The sequence below is a fragment of the Gymnoscopelus microlampas genome, assembly GCF_963454915.1.
Source record: "Gymnoscopelus microlampas genome assembly, chromosome: 16".
NCBI classification, from domain to species: domain Eukaryota; kingdom Metazoa; phylum Chordata; class Actinopteri; order Myctophiformes; family Myctophidae; genus Gymnoscopelus; species Gymnoscopelus microlampas.
In genome coordinates this window covers 42,656,153-42,677,486 of record NC_139953.1, presented here as the reverse complement: position 1 = coordinate 42,677,486, position 21,334 = coordinate 42,656,153, and the positions used below count along the sequence as shown (strand labels likewise).

The following is a 21,334-nucleotide window of genomic DNA, read 5'->3' as shown; positions in this document are numbered from 1 at the left end:
ATCTACTGTGTTACACTGTAACCATATCTACTGTGTTACACTGTAACCATATCTACTGTGCTACACTGTAACCATATCTACTGTGTTACACTGTAACCATATCTACTGTGTTACACTGTAACCATATCTACTGTGTTACACTGTAATCATATCTACTGTGTTACACTGTAACCATATCTACTGTGTTACACTGTAACCATATCTACTGTGTTACACTGTAACCATATCTACTGTGTTACACTGTAACCATATCTACTGTGTTACACTGTAACCATATCTACTCTGCTACACTGTAACCATATCTACTCTGTTACACTGTAACCATATCTACTGTGCTACACTGTAACCATATCTACTGTGTTACACTGTAACCATATCTACTGTGTTACACTGTAACCATATCTACTGTGTTACACTGTAACCACATCTACTGTGTTACACTGTAACCATATCTACTGTGTTACACTGTAACCATATCTACTGTGTTACACTGTAACCATATCTACTGTGTTACACTGTAACCATATCTACTGTGTTACACTGTAACCATATCTACTGTGTTACACTGTAACCATATCTACTGTGTTACACTGTAACCATATCTACTGTGTTACACTGTAACCATATCTACTGTGCTACACTGTAACCATATCTACTGTGTTACACTGTAACCATATCTACTGTGTTATACTGTAACCATATCTACTCTGTTACACTGTAACCATATCTACTGTGTTATACTGTAACCATATCTACTGTGTTACACTGTAACCATATCTACTGTGCTACACTGTAACCATATCTACTGTGTTATACTGTAACCATATCTACTGTGCTACACTGTAACCATATCTACTGTGCTACACTGTAACCATATCTACTGTGTTATACTGTAACCATATCTACTGTGTTACACTGTAACCATATCTACTGTGTTATACTGTAACCATATCTACTGTGTTACACTGTAACCATATCTACTGTGTTACACTGTAACCATATCTACTGTGCTACACTGTAACCATATCTACTGTGTTATACTGTAACCATATCTACTGTGTTACACTGTAACCATATCTACTGTGTTATACTGTAACCATATCTACTGTGTTACACTGTAACCATATCTACTGTGTTACACTGTAACCATATCTACTGTGTTACACTGTAACCATATCTACTCTGTTACACTGTAACCATATCTACTGTGTTACACTGTAACCATATCTACTGTGTTACACTGTAACCATATCTACTCTGCTACACTGTAACCATATCTACTCTGTTACACTGTAACCATATCTACTCTGTTACACTGTAACCATATCTACTGTGTTACACTGTAACCATATCTACTCTGTTACACTGTAACCATATCTACTGTGTTACACTGTAACCATATCTACTGTGTTACACTGTAACCATATCTACTCTGCTACACTGTAACCATATCTACTCTGTTACACTGTAACCATATCTACTGTGTTACACTGTAACCATATCTACTGTGTTACACTGTAACCATATCTACTCTGCTACACTGTAACCATATCTACTCTGTTACACTGTAACCATATCTACTCTGTTACACTGTAACCATATCTACTGTGTTACAGTGTAACCATATCTACTCTGTTACACTGTAACCATATCTACTCTGTTACACTGTAACCATATCTACTCTGTTACACTGTAACCATATCTACTGTGCTACATAGATCACTGCAATTTGTACAAAAAAAAGTGCAGTTACTGCAGCTTCCCTTCTTAACTATCCCTCTTGGGGTGCAGCAAGTCACAAGCATATCGTTGCTGTCGAGCAGAAACATCTTATCTCCATATTTCAAGGAGATTTTGAGCGTTTCGAGCTTCTGCTACTTTGATACTTTTGCATAATGCTGTAGTATGATCAAGTAGTAATTTTCGGAAACAAACACAAAAAGTTTGAATATGGAGATAAGAGGTTTCTGTCTGACAGCGAAGTATGTTTATAACGCACTATAGACATGATGTTACCAATAGTTTCTCTTACAGCACTGTCACTTAGCTCAGGGAAAATGTCTCGGACACAAATCCTTGTGCCACTGATGTTCAGAGAGCGTTCTAATGGCTCCTGTCTGGCTTGCTTTAATTGCTGCAAACACTCTTTTAATCAGCGTGTGTTTAATGAGCGGTTTCACAGCGCTTTGCCTCAAGCGTTGCCCTTGACTTTCCGCTAGCCCGGGCCATTCATTCACAACACGACTCGACACCGCGTGGACGTGATGCGTCGTGCGGACGTGAACAGGGAACACAAGCGCCGAGATCATGTGACTGCATGTCCTCAAAGTATACATTAGGATTAGGATCTGCTCTTTTCTCTTGCCTGCCACCTGCTAATGTAACATGGTAAATGGTGCATTTATATTTACAATGAATGTGCATTACATTCACCCATTCACACACACATTCATATAGACGAGTCGTGTCAACGCTCCGACACCGCGACACAGCAGCAATGGCGGCTGCCTACAGGCAGCTACAGGCAGCTACAGGCAGCGTGTCTGTGGATTTGTCTATACCGATGGTGGAGGAAACCATGCAAGGCACCAACCTGCTCATCAGGAGCAATTAGAGGTTCAGTGTCTTGCTCAAGGACACTTCGACACTAGCTCTGGGGAAGCCCAGGATTGAACTGGAAACCTTCCAGTTCCAAAGCGGCCGCTCTACCCATGAGTCACTTCCGCCCCCAATAGGCTCTATGCACAGCAGCCATATTATCACTTCCTTCACAGGTGTTACCAATGATACTAATGAAGGCTCTGATCCATTTAGTCTAGCACAGTGGTTTCCACCACCCCCATAACTCTCAGAGTTACACACCTGTAAGGGGCCATTTGGAAGCCCATGAGGGTCCCTGGACCCCAACTGTAGGGCCAACATGCACAATATCAGCACCCTGACTCTGTTTGACCAGAATGGAACAGAGCCTTCATTAGTATCATTTTATATTATTACCATATTATGAAGACATTCACAGGTGTTACCACCTGTGAATGTCTTCATAATATGGCTGCTGTGAATAGAGCTTATGTCCATTGTACCTGTCCCCCCGCTGAATGTCTCTGCATCCGGCCACTCTGCAACCACCCACTGTCCCTTCCCCCGCCCACTCTGGCCTTATAGCTTAGTGGTTAGAGAGATCAAGCCGTCTGGTATAAGCACCACCCAGCCCAGGTCTACAGTATGTACCAAGAGTCCCTGAACTGCTGCCCCTGAGTGCTCATCAATAACCATCTCAGCAGCCATCATCTGGGTGAAGCTGAAACAAAGGTCTCCCTTTGATCTCCCTCTACCCGTACCTGCCCCACTCTCCAGGCGTTGTCCTTTAACACATTGGCCGCCAGGCCCGTAGCCTACGGGCCGATAAATCCAACCGTAAAGCGCCGATCCCGTAGCCTACGGGCTGTGGTGCTTTTTCCTTTTTTTCGAAAAAAAAAAAACTTTTTTCAATTTTCGATACGGCACATTTCACTGTAACACCACCGGAAACAGAATTATTTGGGATCCGGTTTTGCCGATCCCGTTGGCCCCTGTTCTAATGACGAAACTGAAACATTTTCTCCTTGTAGTTTTTTGTCCTTGGTGGTCACTGTTTAACATAAACCGTTCTAACTACAACATGGATGCCCCGTTTGACACGTGGTATTCACTGCTCGAACCAGGCAGATCTCCGCGATGTAAACAAACAGTGCACAGCTCAATCTTGAGGATTTTAACAAGGTCTATGGCGACGTGAAAAAAACAAAAAACAACAATAAAACGTTGTCACTGGTGAGTACATTATGAGATTAACCTCTGGCGGTCAATGTGTTAACGTGCATCACATCATAAGAGTTTACTGTGCATGAAAACAAAAACAAAAAACATCCCGACTTTGGACTCTCTCTCACCTCGCACCACGATGGCGGTGGACTTCTTGGCCGGGTTGCCCACGTTGTTGCTGGCCACGCAGCTGTAGACGCCCGCCTCGTCGGAGGTGATGGCGGGCAGGGTGAGCGTGCCGCCCTTCACCACGCTGCGCTGCGGCAGGCTGTCGTTGCTGCTGATCCAGTTGAGCGCCGGTGCGGGCTCGCCGCCCGTGGTGATGCACACCAGAGACACCGTCTGGCCGGGGTTCACCACGATGGGGTCCTCCACCAGCAGCTTGATGGACGGAGAGGCTGCGAGGGGGATGAGGGAGAGAGGGGGTGAGGTTTCGGGCAGTTACTGTAGATATCAATGAGTACTATCAGAATATAGAGCTATTTAAATGTTTCATGACATGCTGGTTTTACAAAACAATAAAGTCTTTATCATGGTCCTTCAAACGTGTATTAACACATTGCCTGGCATATTATGCGTTCTTTCAAATCCAACACTTCACCACCAAGGACACATAATATGTGTTCTTTAAAAAAAAACGTGTTTAATGATTATGCTAGAAGGCGCTCTTCGCCAATCTATGAATGATCCCCTTGACTGTGAGAGAAAAAAATTAATGCACTTTGACATCAAAGTCCACAAGCCAATCATAGCACGTTTCTAAGCCTAATTATTCAGAAAACCCCAGACCACCGAAAATCCACTGAATGCTCAAAGTACCGATATTTTGGGTGTAATTGAGGTCATAAAACCAAACGAAAAAAACAGAAAAGAAATAAATAGAAATGTGATGTCATGAAACCTTTAACACTTATTTTAAACCACAGAAAATCACTTGCCCACACGTTCATTTGGTTCCGACCAAATTACACACTCTCTCGAGTTAAATGAACAATGAGTATATCTTCCACAGCGTTACAGGTGTTTTCCTGCGGTGGTATCAGGGACGTCACGGGCTCTCAGAAGGTGGGGGGGGTGGACTTTCGGTGGACTATACCCCTTACTTTACACTTTGGCTATTCAAAAATAGCAGATATACAAGCTCATAGCGCGGCACCGCGGCACCGAGTGCCGCGTGTAACACGTGTAACTGTCAAATGTAAACACATTCTGTATTTTCAAAATGTTGCGTTTTTTGGGCGGATTTTGTAAGTTTTTTTTCGTGTTTTGGTTACTTTATTTCGGTTTTAGGGTTAGGGTTAGGTTATTTAGTTAGTTATTTAGTAGGTTATTTTTTTTCAAAAAGTGGGGGGTATGAAATCACGGATCTGTGAGAGTGAGGGTGTCGCGTCGTACGCACAGTGAATGGCCGTGACGCCCCTGCGGTGGTATAACCGTACCTGTCTTGTTGGTGAGTCTGAAGATCACGCTGCGGTCGGGGATGCCGCACACGTTGCGCACCGAGGCGATGCAGCTGTAGTTGGCGTAGTCCTGAGGACGCAGGTTCTTCAGCTTGAGGATTTTGGTTTCCCCCTGCAGCTCAGACCAAAAACCAAACACTGGTGTGAAAAAAAACTACATCCACATATTGAACCAAGAGATAAAACACACAGCCTGTAGTCAAAGAAAAAAGTGCAACGTACGGGCGGTTTGTGAAATCAACAGTGGTGGAAGAAGAACTCAAACTAGTTTTTTTTTTACTGAACCACTTAAACCTCAGCATCTGTATTGTAAGCTTTCACATGAAAATACCAGATAAACAAGCTCACAACGTGTCGCGTTGTGTCGTGAGCTTGTCGAGCTGCCGTTTTCAGCAAAAAACTTTCCCTACAATAGGGCATAGCAGAGGTGGCCATTTTGTGGTGCCACAAATCGAAAGCCCATACATTTTTCCCATAGAAATTTCCGAAAATATTAATATTAATTATTTTAAGCCTGGAAGTGAAGTGAGAAAACATATTCCGCCAAACGTAGTGAATCAGGCTGGATCCCAGGCTAACGACATGTACTTAAGTTTACTTTCCGCCAGTGCATATATTGAACTAAGAGAAAACACACAGCCTGTAGTCAAAAAGAAAAGTGCTAAGTACCGGCGGTTTGTGAAATCAAACGAACATAACTTCTCGTTAACAGCGTAGCAGCTATGAAGGGAAAGGTTCGCAGCCAGGAGTGATTATGAATTCATAACCGACAGCGTTGCGAATTCCGTCTGAATTGGGTCTCCATTACAGAAAGGGTTCAGCCAGAGTTCTCCCTTGTTGTAGATTATCGTCTCTGTCGGGTGGAAACCTCATACGTCCAAAATCTGATAATTTAAAGGATTCAAATTCAAAACCTAGCACATCGACGAGCTCGAAACGCGTCCCTTGTGTGTATCTGCTACTTTTGATGCCTTTGTCTGACGCTGTAGTACGATCAAGTAGGGCGTTAATTTATGTAAAAAAAAGTTAAAATATGGAGATACAGTACGACGTTTCTGCCCGACAGCAACGTTATGTAAATTCTCGATCAAAAAAGGTACACTCCCTGCCGTGGAGTGTACTGTACGCGCGGCGGGGGGCATTTTCATTTCGTGCCGTTTTTCCTCCAAAGGAGATGATCATTCGTTTGCCGGCTCGCTCGATTGCACCGCGGTTCGCACCCTCCCCCCCCCCCCCCCCCCCCCTCTGAGTTTTCGGGCCGCTGGGGTAATCAGGAACTGACCGGGGGGTGGTGGTGGGAGACATGGAATGGGGTGGGGAGGGGTCCTTCAATCAAGGGTGTGTGTGTGTGTGTGTGTGTGTGTGTGTGTGTGTGTGTGTGTGTGTGTGTGTGTGTGTGTGTGTGTGTGTGTGTGTGTGTGTGTGTGTGTGTGTGTGGTGGATAAAAGAGGGGGAAGAGTGGACAAAGTTGCCACCAAATTGGATGGAGGGATTGATTTGATATTGTCGCTGTCGGGAAGCGATGCGACGCGTTGTGAGCTTGTAGATCTGCTATTTTCAAAAAGCCTATGTAGAAAATAGGGCTAAAGTGGTCATAATTTACATGTGAAAAGTAATTAGTAACTAAAGTTTTCAAATAATTGTAGTGGAGTAAAAGTACAATATTTGCCTCTGAGATGTAGTGGAGTAGAAGTAAAAGTATTGTAAATTGGAAATACTTAAGTAAAGTACAAATACTTCAAAATTGTACTTAAGTACAGAACTTAAGTCAATTTACTTAGTTACTTTCCACCACTGCTTATCTCCATATTCAAACTTTTAGTGTTTGTTTTGGTAAATCAACGCCGTACTTGCTCATACTACAGTGTCACACAAAAGCATGATAAGTAGAAGCTCTGCTACCTTTGCTATTTTTGAATTTGAATCCCGAAAAGCAACAGTTTTGGAACATATGAGGTTTCCAACCTGACAGCAACGATATGAGAGGCTGGACGTGCCCAAGGGGAAGCTGGGAAATGGAGCCATGTCTTGGGGGAGAGTTCTTCAATCAAGGGTGAATCTTTGACCACATTCAACCTGGTGTTGGGACTTTGGGACCATCGCCATTACAGTGCAACACTTATTGTGTTTCACTAATGTTCCACAAAATCTTTCAACACATTTTCCTCTATTTTCCAACATATTTACCAAAATAATTTAAAAAATCTGATTTTACAAGCTCGCAAAATGTAAAGATCAGCTTGTATTAATTAATTAACTTTTTATATTTTTTCATATTCCATCCTGATTGGCGAATTCAGACAATTACTGGCCCACAATAACCTACCTGACCTGGCGGAGAGACCTGTGCTTTTTCTGGTTTTAATATATATCCTGGTTTAGAAGGCATTTGTAGAATCGGCCTCGGGTCTTGTGGTTAGTACCAGCCTGACCCCCTCTGGCCCCAACTACATGGCTGTGGAGCGGGATAAGGACGGTGGGGGGGGGGGGCTTTGATCAGCCTCACTTCACAGTGGGGATGAGATGGGGGGGGGGGGGGAGGGGAGGGGGGTCAGGGTTCGGAGCAGGGCAGCAGATTAAGACCAGAGTCAGCCTCATCACGCTGTGATCATCTCATTTGTATTAGATTACGAACAACCCCTCCTCCCTCGGTTACCCCCAACCTGCCCCCCCTCTGTCTGTCTACTATCAGGACATCAGTGGTATTATAACACAGACCACAGGCTCTCCTCACAACTTCACAGCATGATGGCCAGGACATATTGAAGCCTGAAAATCAATTTGTGTGCATGCGCGTGTGTGTGTGTGTGTGTGTGTGTGTGTGTGTATGTGTGTGTGTGTATGTGTGTGTGTGTGTGTGTGTGTGTGTGTGTGTGTGTGTGTGTGTGTGTGTGTGTGTGTGTGTGTGTGTGCATGCGTGCGCTTGTCTCTGTATATGTGTGTGTGTGTGTGTGTGTGTGTGTGTGTGTGTGTGTGTGTGTGTGTGTGTGTGTGTGTGTGTGTGTGTGTGTGTGTGTGTGTGTGTGTGTGTGTGTTTGCATATTACTATATTTGTGAGGGTGAAATGCCTCCACAAGTACAGTGGAATTTGAGTTGCGAGCCGTTTTGTCGTGTGCAAAATGTTTGGCTTTAGGGGTGAGCAGGGTTACAAAATTACTTCACCATCCTAAAATGTTGATGTTGTCCTCTCTCTCACCAGTACAAACCTGTGTGTGTGCGTGTGAGGTTTTCACCTGACAGAGACGACCTATATACACACAAACGCCCGCGCGCGTCCTGAAATGACCCGCTGCTACGTAGGTAAACATCCCACTCACATGCTTGCATCATCGTCACTACTAGCGGTAAAAAACGCACTGCTAACGAGGTCGACTGAAACGCCTCCTCTATACATCATCCAACGTTTACTTTATACATCCTCTGTTGCAGCAGAATGAATCAGAGAGAGAGAGAGAGAGATAGAGAGAGAGAGAGAGAGAGAGAGAGACACCAGAGTGTAACTGTTTGCCTGACCTGACTGTGACCGTGATCTTTCATCCGTGCTGCTAAGCTTTTTTGGAGTCGGCTGAGGGAAGCATAGGGAACGGATGATTTGGAGGAATGATAGGGACAGGATGGGGACCGGGGGGGGGGGGAGGCACGCCGCCAAGTCCTACATCCTTTAACTCTCCGTAAAAAAACGTTTAAAAAAAAGCACGTACTGTTGTATAATATAGCCTGACACTCAGCCTGAGTTTTCATTTGGTTTCACTCCATTATTCAGTCTGAAGGCCATGCAGTGGTGTGAAAGTAACTAAGTGCATTTACTCGAGTACTGTACTTGAGTACAATGTTTAGGTACTTTTACTTTCCTGGTGTATTTCCAATTGTCAATACTTTTACTTCTACTCCACTATACATCTCAGAGGCAAATATTGTACTTTTACTCCACTACAATCATTTGAAAACTTTAGGTGCTGGTTACATTGCAGATATAAATTATTACATTATAAAACATACATTAACCACTTTAGCCCTATTTTATACAAAGGCTATTTTCAAACATGTTAGTACCTTTACTTTTGGTACTTTAAGTACATTTTGATACCAATACTTTTGTACTTTTACACTACTACCTTAAAAATCGAACCGGGCCGCCGGTTCGATTTTTAACCGAGAAAACCCTGCCTTTCTACAGCATCACCAGACCCTGAATGCCACGCTAGTGATTATGGGGTTGGAACCAGGCTACTTGTATACACCTGTTTCCTAGGATGTGTGTTTTCCACTTCCTGTCGATTTGATCCAATGAAATCCAATGAAATCGACAGGAAGTGGAAAACACACAGCCTAGGAAACAGGTGAATAAGGCAGTGGTTTTCAAACTTTTTCATGTCAAATACCCCCACATTCATATGTATTTGGCCGCGGACCCCCCCCCCCCATCTGAAAATCTTTTGTGCCAGGGGCCCCCCAGGATAGAAGAATCACTTTCAAGATTGTTTTAAAATGTTCAAAAATAGCAGATGTACAATCACGCAGCGTGGCACAAAGTGACGCGCTGTGAGCTTGTAGATCTGCTATTTTTTGAATAGCCAATGTGTAATATATGGATAAAGGGGTTAGAATGATTGTGATGGACTTTCCAGACTTTTACTTGTAACAGAGTATTTCCACACCGCAGTATTGACTCTTTTACTTAAGTAAAACATTCGAATGCTTTTTCCAGCACTGAGCATTTAGCATCTGACGCTGGACGCAGGCAGGAGCTAATACAGCTTGTTTCACACCCAGGCTGAGATGAGGACATGCATAAAGAGCCAGTACAAGATAATAATACGGTGTAATAATAATAGGGTTTTTTTTTTAACTGTGAATCATGCAAAGCTGCTCTAGCGGAGTCCCAGAATATGAATATAATAGCTGGGAATGAGTATAATAAGTCCCCTTTTTAATGGAATCTGAGAACTGGCAGCCTAACGAAAATAGCCTATCCACAGTACAAGTTCACAACCAGTGTTAATTTTGACAGCAAATTTTGATTTAGTTTTAGTCATTATTCTTTTGAATGAAACTCTATTTAGTTTTAGTCAGTCTTTTAAATGACATTTTATTTAGTTTTAGTCACATTTAAGTCATCTGAAATATTTTAGTTCTAGTCTAGTTTTTAGTGGACTAAATATCATAAGATTTCAGTACACTAAATCAACTGTAGACGATCAACGTTAGTCGACTAAATTCTTATGATATTTAGTCAACTAAAACTAGACTAAAACTAAAACATTTAAGACGACTAAAATGTGACTAAATCTAAATGGAATTTTATTCCATCAAGCTGCTGATTTTTTATAATTTGATTAGATGTTTGAGTATGGGTAGATCATAGATATAGAAACTTATACCTCATTGGGCGCTGCAGTTCATTGGAGCGACCTGTATCCGCGGCCGCTATATTTGACTTTTATCTTTCTATATGTGTTCTTAAAATTCTTTATTTTCCTCTGACACTGCAGATAGGACCTTGTGAACCCATTTTCTGCCATGCCGCGAGATACAGTATGTCTTCATATATTGCCTTGTTCCTAAACATTCCTACACATTTAGCTTGTACTGAGGCGTCCCCCTCAAAGCGCTATAGGAGACATTGAATATCTCCGCCTGTCCACTGAATGCTGCTCGCCATATCTTCTGTAAAACATATACTGCACTATTGTTTTGTTTTCATTACACCCCTTGCACTCTCGTAAACCAAAATTCTCACACTCTGTAATGACGTAAGTGGCGCTCGGGTCGCGCTGCAAGTAACGTTTTGGACAGTTTGATATGTGACATGGGTGTTGGTTAGATCAGGTTACTGCGTTCAGACTGAGACACATCTTTCGAATTTGAATTCGATTTGAAAACCACATCTGAATGTGGCTTCAGGTCGGATTTGTAAAAATCAGATTCCATGTGACCTGTCTCTGTTCAGACTACATAAAGCCAATCGGATTCCAATCTGGATGAGGCACAGATCTGATTCAGGCTGGATTTGGCTGCTAGTGTAAACGGGGACTTTGATACTCAAGTTTGCCTTCCCAAAAACGGCGCCCGCAGATACAGACGCCCCCAGAGTCGGAGGAGGCGTCTATGGCAGTGGTTTTCAACCCTTTTCATGTCAAGGACCCCCAAATTGACACTTATTAGCCTGCGGACCACCCATTTGAAAAGATATACCAGGGACCCCCATAAGAGAATTTTTTTTACGGCTCTAGCAGTGATTCTCAACCATTTTAATTTCAAGGACCCCCATTTAATGGCATTTATATCTCTGGGACCCCAATGTATATTGTAAAATCAATGTTAATTTAACTCTGAGAGTGTACAAATGGAACCAAATGGACCCGTTAGGGTCCATTTGGTTCCATTTGTACACTCTCAGAGTTACAGACCCATAAAGGTCCATTTGGTTCCTATCCATCATTTAGCTGGGGACCCCCTGGAACCCCCTCAAGTACCCCTGGGGGTCCCCGGACCCCACTTTGAGAACCAATGGTCTATGGAGTAGATAGCCTATTTCAACCAATCCGATTGCTTCGTCGGGAACTACCCGTTGCGTAATAATCCGTCATCGACCAATCGTGAGCGTCGTTGCCCTCTCGGACTTACCTGTGTGAAGAAGGGTTCGTAGATCTCCACGCCCTTGTCGGAGCCCTGCGACAGCACCTCCCTGCCCCGGTGCCAGCTGTAGCGGACCGGCGGGTTGGAGTTGGCCACGCAGCGCAGGAACACCGTCCGCTCGTAGTAGAACTGCTCTTTGGCTTCACCGATGCTCTGGTGCACCGTCACTACCGGGTCGTCCAGGTCTGCACGACACACACACACACACACACACACACACCACACACCACACACGCACACACACACACACACACACACACACACACACACACACACACACACACACACACACACAGGAGGGCTGGTCAATACATCATCGAGTCCTTACTAATACCAAGAAAGTGGAGCGTGTCACTCCAGTCGTTAAATCCTTACATTGGCTCCAGGTGTGTCAAATAATTGATTTAAAAATACTGCTGTTGGTCTACTCTATAACAGTGGTTTTCGACCTTTTTCGTGTCAAGGACCCCCAAATTGACACATATTAGCCCACGGACCCCCATTTGAAAAGATATGCCAGGGACTCAACCATTTTGATTTCTTGGGGGTCCCAATCTACACTGTATCATCATCATTAGTGTTTATTTAACTCTGAGAGTGTACAAATGGAACCAAATACACTCTCAGAGTTACAGACACATAAGGGTCAATTTGGTTCCTAAATATGTATTTGGCTGGGGACCCCCTGGAACCCCCTCAAGGACCACTGGTTGAGAACCACTGGTCTATAACGCTTTGAATGGTTCAGTGGTGGAAAAAGTACTCGAATTCTACACTTTAGTTAAAGTATCGATACTGCAAGAAACTGCTGTAGAAATACTGTTACAAGTAAAAGGTCGGTATTGAAAATTCACTTGAGTAAAAGCACAAAAGTATTGGCATCGAAATGTACCTAAAGCACCAAATGTAAGAGTACTCATTGTGCAGCATGTCCCATTTCACGTTCAAAAGGTATACAAATCTTTAGAAAATAGTAACCAGTAAGTTTTCAAATAAATGTAATGGAGTAAAAGTACAATATTTGGATGTAGTGAAGACGTGAAGTAGACGTAAAAGTACTGGGAATTGGAAATATTCAAGTAAACTACAAATGCCTCAAAACTGTACTTTAGTACAGCACTTGAGTAAATGTACTTAGTTACGTTACACCATATCACATAGAACATATCATTCCAGTTCTTAGATCCTTACACTTTAGGGCCAAAATGTCTGATCTTGTACGATATCATACAAATCCAGATCTCTCAGGTCATCTGGGAAAGGTCAGCATTTAGTTTTTAATGCACCACATTATCTGGAACAAACTCCAAGAAAGGTGCAGGTCTGCTGCCACTCTAATATATTTTAAAACACAACTAAATACTTTTCTGTTTGCCACTGCCTTTGATCGAGTTACTTTTCTTATTGTCTTGTTCCTTCTCTTCTGCACTGTAACTGTATCTGTTATTTTTTACTTGTTTTCTTTTATGAATCGTAATGTTATTTTATAATTGTGTTTCTGTTTCCCTTGATGTTCTGTGTAAATCATATTTAATTGCCTTGTTGTTGAAATGTTCTATACAAATAAAAATGCCTTGCCTTGCATCATCAGAATTTCAAGTGATGGATGCGTATAGAGCAGTGGTTCTCAAACGTATTAAATCCCAATTAAGGACCCCCATAATCGATCACAAAACGGAACCAAATGGACCAGTAAATCTACGTGTGGAGATCCCTGATCTATCAATATACATTATGATATTGGTTCTCAAAGTGGGGTCCGGGGACCCCCAGGGGTACTTGAGGGTGTTCCAGGGGGTACCCAGCAAAATGTGTAAATATAGCATCAGAATAATTATGACCTTTTATACTTTGGCTATTCAAAAATAGCAGATCTACAAGCTCATAGCGCGGCACCGAGTGCCGCGCTATGAGCTTGTAGATCTGCTATTTTTGAAAAATCTTGAAAATTTGTGCAAATCTTTGAATATATATATTTTTAAGCGAACATTTGTAACTCAAATCTTTGCTTCTGGGGGTCCCTGTAACAAAATATTTTGAGATGGGGGTCCGCGGCCAAATACATATAATTTTGGGGGTCCTTGACATGAAAAAGTTTGAGAACCACTGATATAGAGACATATGTTTTTCAGAAAACTGTTGAGATTTAGGAGACATGTAGAATCGGCTTCAGGTCTCAATGGTTTAACTTTGTGGGGGTTTGTTTTTGTAAAAGAACACCTTATTTGATAATACTACAGCGTCACATAAAAGCATCAAAAGTATCAGATCTACAAGCTTGAAACTTAAGCAGTGGTAGAAAAAAAGTACTGACATGTTTTAACTTAAGTAAAAGTATCAATACTGCAATATAGAAATACTCTGTTACAAGTAAAAGTCCGGAATTCAAAATGTAGTAAAAGTACAAAAGCATTGGTATCAAAATTTAAAAAAAGTAATGTGACAAATGTATAAAACAAATATTTTGAAAATAGCAGATCTACAAGCTTGGCTATTTCAAATAATGAAATGTTGGGTTGGTGTGTTTAATGTATGTTTTGTAATAATAATAAAAATCTACAAAGTAACTAGTACTTAAAAGTTTTCAAATAATTGTAGTGGAGTAAAAGTACAATATTTGCCTCTGAGATGTAGTGGAGTAGAAGTGAAAGTACTGAAAACTGGAAATACTCCAGTAAAGTAAAAAATACCTCAAAATTGTTCTTAAGTACAGTACTAGAGTAAATATACTTAGTTACTTTACACCACTGAACTTAAAATACATAAGACACAAACACGTTTGTGAAGTTTATTGAGAATATGCTCAAGTTGTTTGTGTAAATCTGTGTTTGAGTTACCTGATTGTTTCCTGGAGGAGTGGCAAATGCTGAGGCTGAGGGTGGAGCCAGGCTTTATGCAGTGGGCTGTGCAGGGTTGCCAGATCTGTATGACAGTTTCCAGCCCAAGCCCAACTTAAAACCAGCCCACTTCAATAAAAACCAGCCCACATGCACGCACATGCACGCGCGCGCAGCACAGCGCGCGTGCATGTGCATTTTCGGGTCTAATTTAGTTTTTGGTACTTTCTTTTCGGGTTTTAATTCGGTTTTTTCTTTAATTATGCGAAGTCTGGTGACGTGAGGCTAATAATAACCCGCCAAATATGTTAACATTTTTAATTTTAATTTTAATTAATTTCATTTTAAAATTAAATTTAATGTGCCCGCCCAAGGCTATTTATTCCAGCCCAATGAGTTTGAAAACCGCCCAATCTGGCAACGCTGGCAGTGGGCTGAGCCAAGGACCGTACCAAGACACTTGAATGAAAGGGGGGGATTGGGATTTGTTTGGTTGATCTTTAGTTCCTGGTATATGTGCTGTCCTCCCCTGTGTGTACTTATTGGTTTGGTCCACCACTACATATCCCTCATTATGTCATTAAGTCAGGTCTGTTAGTTGAGTTCGCCTGTTTTGTTAAACATTACTGTCAGTACGGTTACGTTCTGTTGAGCTCTTTTAAGGGCCCTACATAACTAGTCTTTTTGGATATTTGGTAAATCATTTGTTACTTTTTTGAAATTTGAAATTAAACCTGTGTTGCCTTATACTTTGACTGCTTGGTCCCTCACAAGAACATTTCTCATTTTAATTCAACTGATATTGCTGTCTAGATATGGACTAGTATGTAAATAATCAGAAAATGTAAACAGCATGTGATAAAGTATGTATTCAATTCATAAAAAATGCACAAAATAATACATGTAATCAGCAAATACAAAACACTAAATGTGTAAAGGAGAAAGAGGAAAAACGGCGGCAGTGAATATGACACCTTCTTTCGATGGGAATTTACATTGACCTCCCCTTGTGGTCTCCTGATGTTTTTTTTGGAAAGAAACCAGAGATGCACATCCTTTAAAGCTGTGTTTTTCAACCCTTTTCACATGAAGGTCCATTATTTTCGCCATTTGAGCCGCGGACCACCATTTAATGACATTTAGACTCTCAGATCCAAAACTTTATATTGACCCATTAATTAAGACCTGGAACGCATCTGTGTCATTTTTTGATTTGAGCTAAAAAGCATTATTTTATAGTTTGGCTATTCAAAAATAGCAGATACAATCTTGTAGATCTGCTACTTTTGAAAAATCGTGAAAATGTGTGCAAATCTTCGAATATATATTATTTTAAAGCGAACAACTCAAAGCTTTGCTTCTGGGGGTCCCTGGAACAAAATATTTTGAGATGAAAAAGTTTGAACACCACTGACATAGAAACATACGTTTTTCAGAATACTGTTGGGATTTAGAAGACATTTGTAGAATCGGCTTTCAGGTCTTAATGGGTTAAGTGCATCATCAAGAGAGTTTTAGTGAATCAGTAGGCAGCTGAATGATTACCTGACCGATCGACTGAATCAATGATTGAGTGAGAAAACCAGTGAATGAGTGAATGGCTCATTGACTGACAAGAGTGAACGAGCAACTATCCCAATATTTGGATGTAGTTGGATAAGATTCTGTCCACAATTCCATGCTGTATTGATGTTGGTACTTGGTACCATAGGAGAGATAACAAGCAAACGACCAAAATAACAATTCTCCTATTCTCTAATTGTGTGACTTCTTGTACATTAAGTATGGATTTGGTTTCACTTTACACTCTCAAGAGTTAAATATCTATAAGGGTCCATTAGGTTACCAACTCTCCATCATTTAGCTGGGGACCACCTGGAACCCCCCCAAGGACCACTGGTGGTCCCCGGACCACTGGTTGAGAACCACTGCTTTAAAGGATGATGTCAGGGCATTTCCACATCTGGGAGGCAGAGCAGTAGAATGAGAATCTTCTCATCTGTTGTCCTTTATCTGTTGCTTTATACCTTTAACATCAAGCACACACACAGACCCCGAAGTATCCAATATTCAGTGGTGGAAAAAGTACTACACTTTTTAAAATGTTAGTACTACTTTTAGTAAAAGTACCAATACTGCAATGTAGAAATACTCTGTTAGAAGTAAAAGTCCGGAATTAAACATTTACTTGGGTAAAAGTACAAACGTATTGGTATCAAAATGTACTTAAAGTACCAAAAGTAGAAAGTACTCATTGCGCAGAATGTCCCTATTTTCAAATGTATAAAATGTGTAAAAAATCTTTTGAAAATAGCAGATCTACAAGCTCACAATGCGTCGCATCGCCACGCATTGTGAGCTTGTAGATCTGCTATTTTCGAATGGCCGAAATGTATATAGGGCTGAGGTGGTTACTGTATGTTTTGTAATAATAGCCAAAATCTACAAAGCAACTAGTAACTAAAGTTTTCAAATAATTGTAGTGGAGTAAAAAGTACAATATCTGCCTCTGAGATGTAGTGGAGTAGAAGTAAAAGTAATGAAAATTGGAAATAATCCAGTAAAGTAACAATACCACAAAATTACAGTACTTGGGTAAATATACTTAGTTACTTTACACCACTACCAATATTGTACAGTTAGGATTAAACAAGCACAGGATTTATTTTACTGTACACGTGGATCGATCCATCATATAACAGGCAAAACATTCCTCAGGTGAACACCAATGCAGAGGCCTTAGGTGTGGTATCGATATTACTAGACTGATCAACAAGGAGAACCTGGAGGCCACGATGATGATCAATGACAGCCGTGTTCAACACAAATACGATAACCCATCATGACCCCCGTGACCTTTCGCTTGATTGCGTTTAAGAGGAGCTGGCCAGAAACGTCGAGAGGTCAATCCGCGTTCGGAAAAGCCTTGTTATTGGCACGTGGTGTGTGGCGATAGTGGGGTTTGATGTGTACAGTATACGCTACACACGTCTCTGTCGGGGTGGAAACCTTATATGTCCAAAATATGTTACTTTTCAGGATTCAAATTCAAAAACATCAAAAGCAGCACATTTCGAGCTTATTGGATCTGCTACTTTTGATGCTTTTGAGCAGTGGTGTAAAATAACTACATTTAACAAGTACATTTACTCAGGTACCGTACTTAAGTACAATTTTACCGGAGTATTTCCAATTTTCCATACTTTTACTCTACTACCTCAGAGGCAAATATTGTACTTTAACTCCACTACAATTATTTAAAAAATGTAGTTACTAGTTACTTTGCAGATATACATGATTACATTATAAAACACACATTAACCACTTTATCCCTATTTTATACCTAGGCTATTTGAAAACAGCCGATCTACAAGCGCACAACGCGGCGCATTGCGAAGTGTTGTGAGCTTGTAGATCGGCTATTTTCAAAGACTGGAGATAAGAGGTTTCTGCCTGACAGCAGCAACAATATAATTCAATACTGTACATGACCCCCAAACCCCCATTAGAGAGAGTGTGTGTGTGTGTGTGTGTGTGTGTGTGTGTGTGTGTGTGTGTGTGTGTGTGTGTGTGTGTGTGTGTGTGTGTGTGTGTGTGTGTGTGTGTGTGTGTGTGTGTGCGTGCATGTAGTGTAGTGTAGTGTACAACCCAAGGACACATTGACTTCTCAGATCAATGAGCCAGTGGCTACAGTACAGTATACGAGTAGCATTCATCCATTCCAAAGTCCCCACTCGTCCTCCTACAGTATAAAGAGAGTCTAAAAAACATACGCTTTGGAGCGGATCACTAATATTCACTTATCTGATGTCAGTCAGTCAAACAAATGATATTTGACTGGCCTCTTGTAGTGATTAATCACAAGCGGAATTGATTATTTCCTTTTTTTCCCCCTGGTCGACCCATTTTCCCCCAGCAGATCTGAGGGTATTTTCCTTTTTTCTTCTATTTTTTCTTTTTTTTTTGACACCAAGCGACTGATAGTTGGTCTCTGTTGTTTTTTTTTTTGAGAGAGAGAGAGAGAGAGCACTCATACTTGATTAAACGGATTCAAAGCTAATCATCTTAGCCCTGCTATCACATTAACCCATTAAACCCGGGAACGCATCTGTGTCGCTGTAGATTTCTTTGACTATTCAAAAATAGCAGATCTACAAGCTCTATATAAGCTTGTATATCTGCTATTTTTTTGGAAAGTCATGAAAATGTGTGCAAATCTTATATATATATATCTTTTCAAGCGAACATTTGTAACTCCTATCTTTGCTTCTGGGGAGATTCTACAAATGTCTTCTAAACAGTTTACAAGAAAAACTTGTGTTTCTACTGTATATCAGTGGTTCTCAAACTTCTTCAGGTCAAGGACCCCCCACAATTATATGTATTTGGCCGCGGACCCCCATCTGAAAACATTTAGCTCCAGGGACCCCCAGAAGCAAAGATTTGAGTCAAAAATGTTCCCTTTAAAAATATAAATATTCATAGTTTTGCACACATTTCCAAGATGTTTCAAAAATAGCAGATATACAAGCTCATAGCGCGGCACTCGGTGCCGCGCTATGAGCTCGTATATCTGCTATTTTTGAATTGCCCAAAGTATAAAATAACGTTCATAGCTCAAAATCTTACAATGACACAGAAGCGTTTCCCGGTCGTAAAGGGTTAAGCCTCGGCCAAATGGCATTCATCATGACTGTGCTGTCTTTCATAGCATGCTAATGCTCGCTCTTTTTAGATTATGTCCATTTGCGACGCTCAAAGAAGTCGGGGGAGCTTCCCGTCATTTCCCTTTCATCTGTCCGTGAGATGCAATCACTTCTCAACGACGGCGGAGGAATATAAAGGGCGATTTGAGGGGAGCGGGGTGAGCGAAGCAAAAATAATGTGCGTTATCAGCGGTGGAAAGTAACTAAGTACATTTCATTAAGCACAGCATTTAAGTATACTGTTGTGGTACTTTTACTTACTTGAGTATGTCCATTTTTCAATGCTTTAAACTTCTACTCCACTACATCTCAGAGGGAAGTATTTGATTGATTGATTGATGTTTCTTTATTGAAGTGTCACGCTTCCTAGGAAGCCCAGCCCATATGGACACTTTCACGTTTCATTTGACATAGACAATGAACCGAACCGACATGACAATTCACAAACAAGAGGCTAGTGAGCTTGTAGATCGGCTATTTTCGGCAAAGACGTTTGGTCTAGTCTAGAGCAGGGCTACTCAACTTAAGATGGCTCAGCTGGGGCCACTCAGCAAAAATACCAAAAGTCCAAGGGGCCGCAAGCTAAAAATGACGGTCCTATTTTGGATTTTTTGATTTTGTAACACACTACACATTGTTATTGTTATGTCAAAATGTACATTTTGACATCATATTTTTTTCACTGTACCTGTTTATTTTGTGTATATGTATGTCTGTTTGTTTTGGAAAAAAAGGAAGCAACCCATATATTTGAACGGAAATGTATATTTTTATGCTGTGCTTCACAATAAAAAAAATTGGTTTGACCATGACGGGCCACAGAGCCCACACTGCGTTGGGGCCGCTGCAGCCCGCGGGGCGAAGGGCTCGCTTCTTTTGGGCTTGTTTTCATAGACCTGGTTGCTTGTTTTCTCTCGCTAAACCTGGCACGCACGCACGCTCAGTGTTGCCATGTCCGCTTAATGCACTTATTATAAGCAACTTTGGGCTAGCAACACCGGAGACAATTTTCATAGACCTGGTTGCTTGTTTATCTCGCTAAACCTGGCACCGTCGGATAACAACACTCAGACAACAGACCGCACGGGGCAGCGAAACACGCCGTTTGTAATATAGGATACGTAGTGGTGGTCTCTCTCTCTCTCTCTCTCTCTCTCTCTCTCTCTCTCTCTCTCTCTCTCTCTCTCTCTCTCTCTCTCTCTCTCTCTCTCTCTCTCTCTCTCTCTCTCTCTCTCTCTCTCTCTCTCTCTCTCTCTCTCTCTCTCTCTCTCTCTCTCTCTCTCTGCTAAGGGGTCCTTGACCTGAAAAACCTTGAAGACCCCTGGTCACACTGATAAATGCTGACCTTTCTGCATACAAAAGCTGGAAAGTAATTAAGTGCATGATCAAGAGAGTTAGTGAATCAGTAGGCAGCTGACAAGGTGGAATGATTACCTAACCGATCGACTGGATCAATTAATGATTGAGTGAGAAAACCAGTGAATGAGTGAATGGCTCATTGACCGACTAGAGCAGGGGTCGTCAACAGGGGGTCCGGGACCCCTAGGGGGTCCTCAGAGTTACTACAGGGGTCCGCCAAATCTTTGTGTGATATTCTTTTTTACCGTAACCACTTGAACCCTAGCATCCCTTTTCTGAGGAGAACTTTAGCAAAAAATAGCAGATCTACAAGCTCACAACGCCTCGCAGCAGAGGGGTTTGGTGTAGAGGGGAAAAAAGAGCAGACCAAGTAAACAAAAAAAGTTGAATCTGCAACACAATTTTATACAATTTAGAGGGGGGTCCCTGCTTCATCGCTCTCTCAGCTAGGGGGTCCCTGGCCTGAAAACGTTGAAGACCCCTGGACTAGAGTGAACAAGCAACTATCCCAACGAGCAAACAAATTTTT

At 41.6% G+C, this 21,334-nt stretch overlaps 1 protein-coding gene across 1 annotated transcript in view; it reads right to left on the bottom strand.

Annotated features, from left to right (window-relative positions):
- LOC311062689 (MAM domain-containing glycosylphosphatidylinositol anchor protein 2) overlaps positions 1-21,334 on the bottom strand; it is a gene marked incomplete at both ends in the record, with an annotated part of 584,351 nt that overhangs the window by 248,308 nt on the left and 314,709 nt on the right. Inside the window, 3 exon segments of the mRNA XM_084081896.1 lie at positions 3,933-4,202; positions 5,244-5,376; positions 11,892-12,088. Coding sequence (XP_083938022.1) covers positions 3,933-4,202; positions 5,244-5,376; positions 11,892-12,088 — 600 coding nt within the window.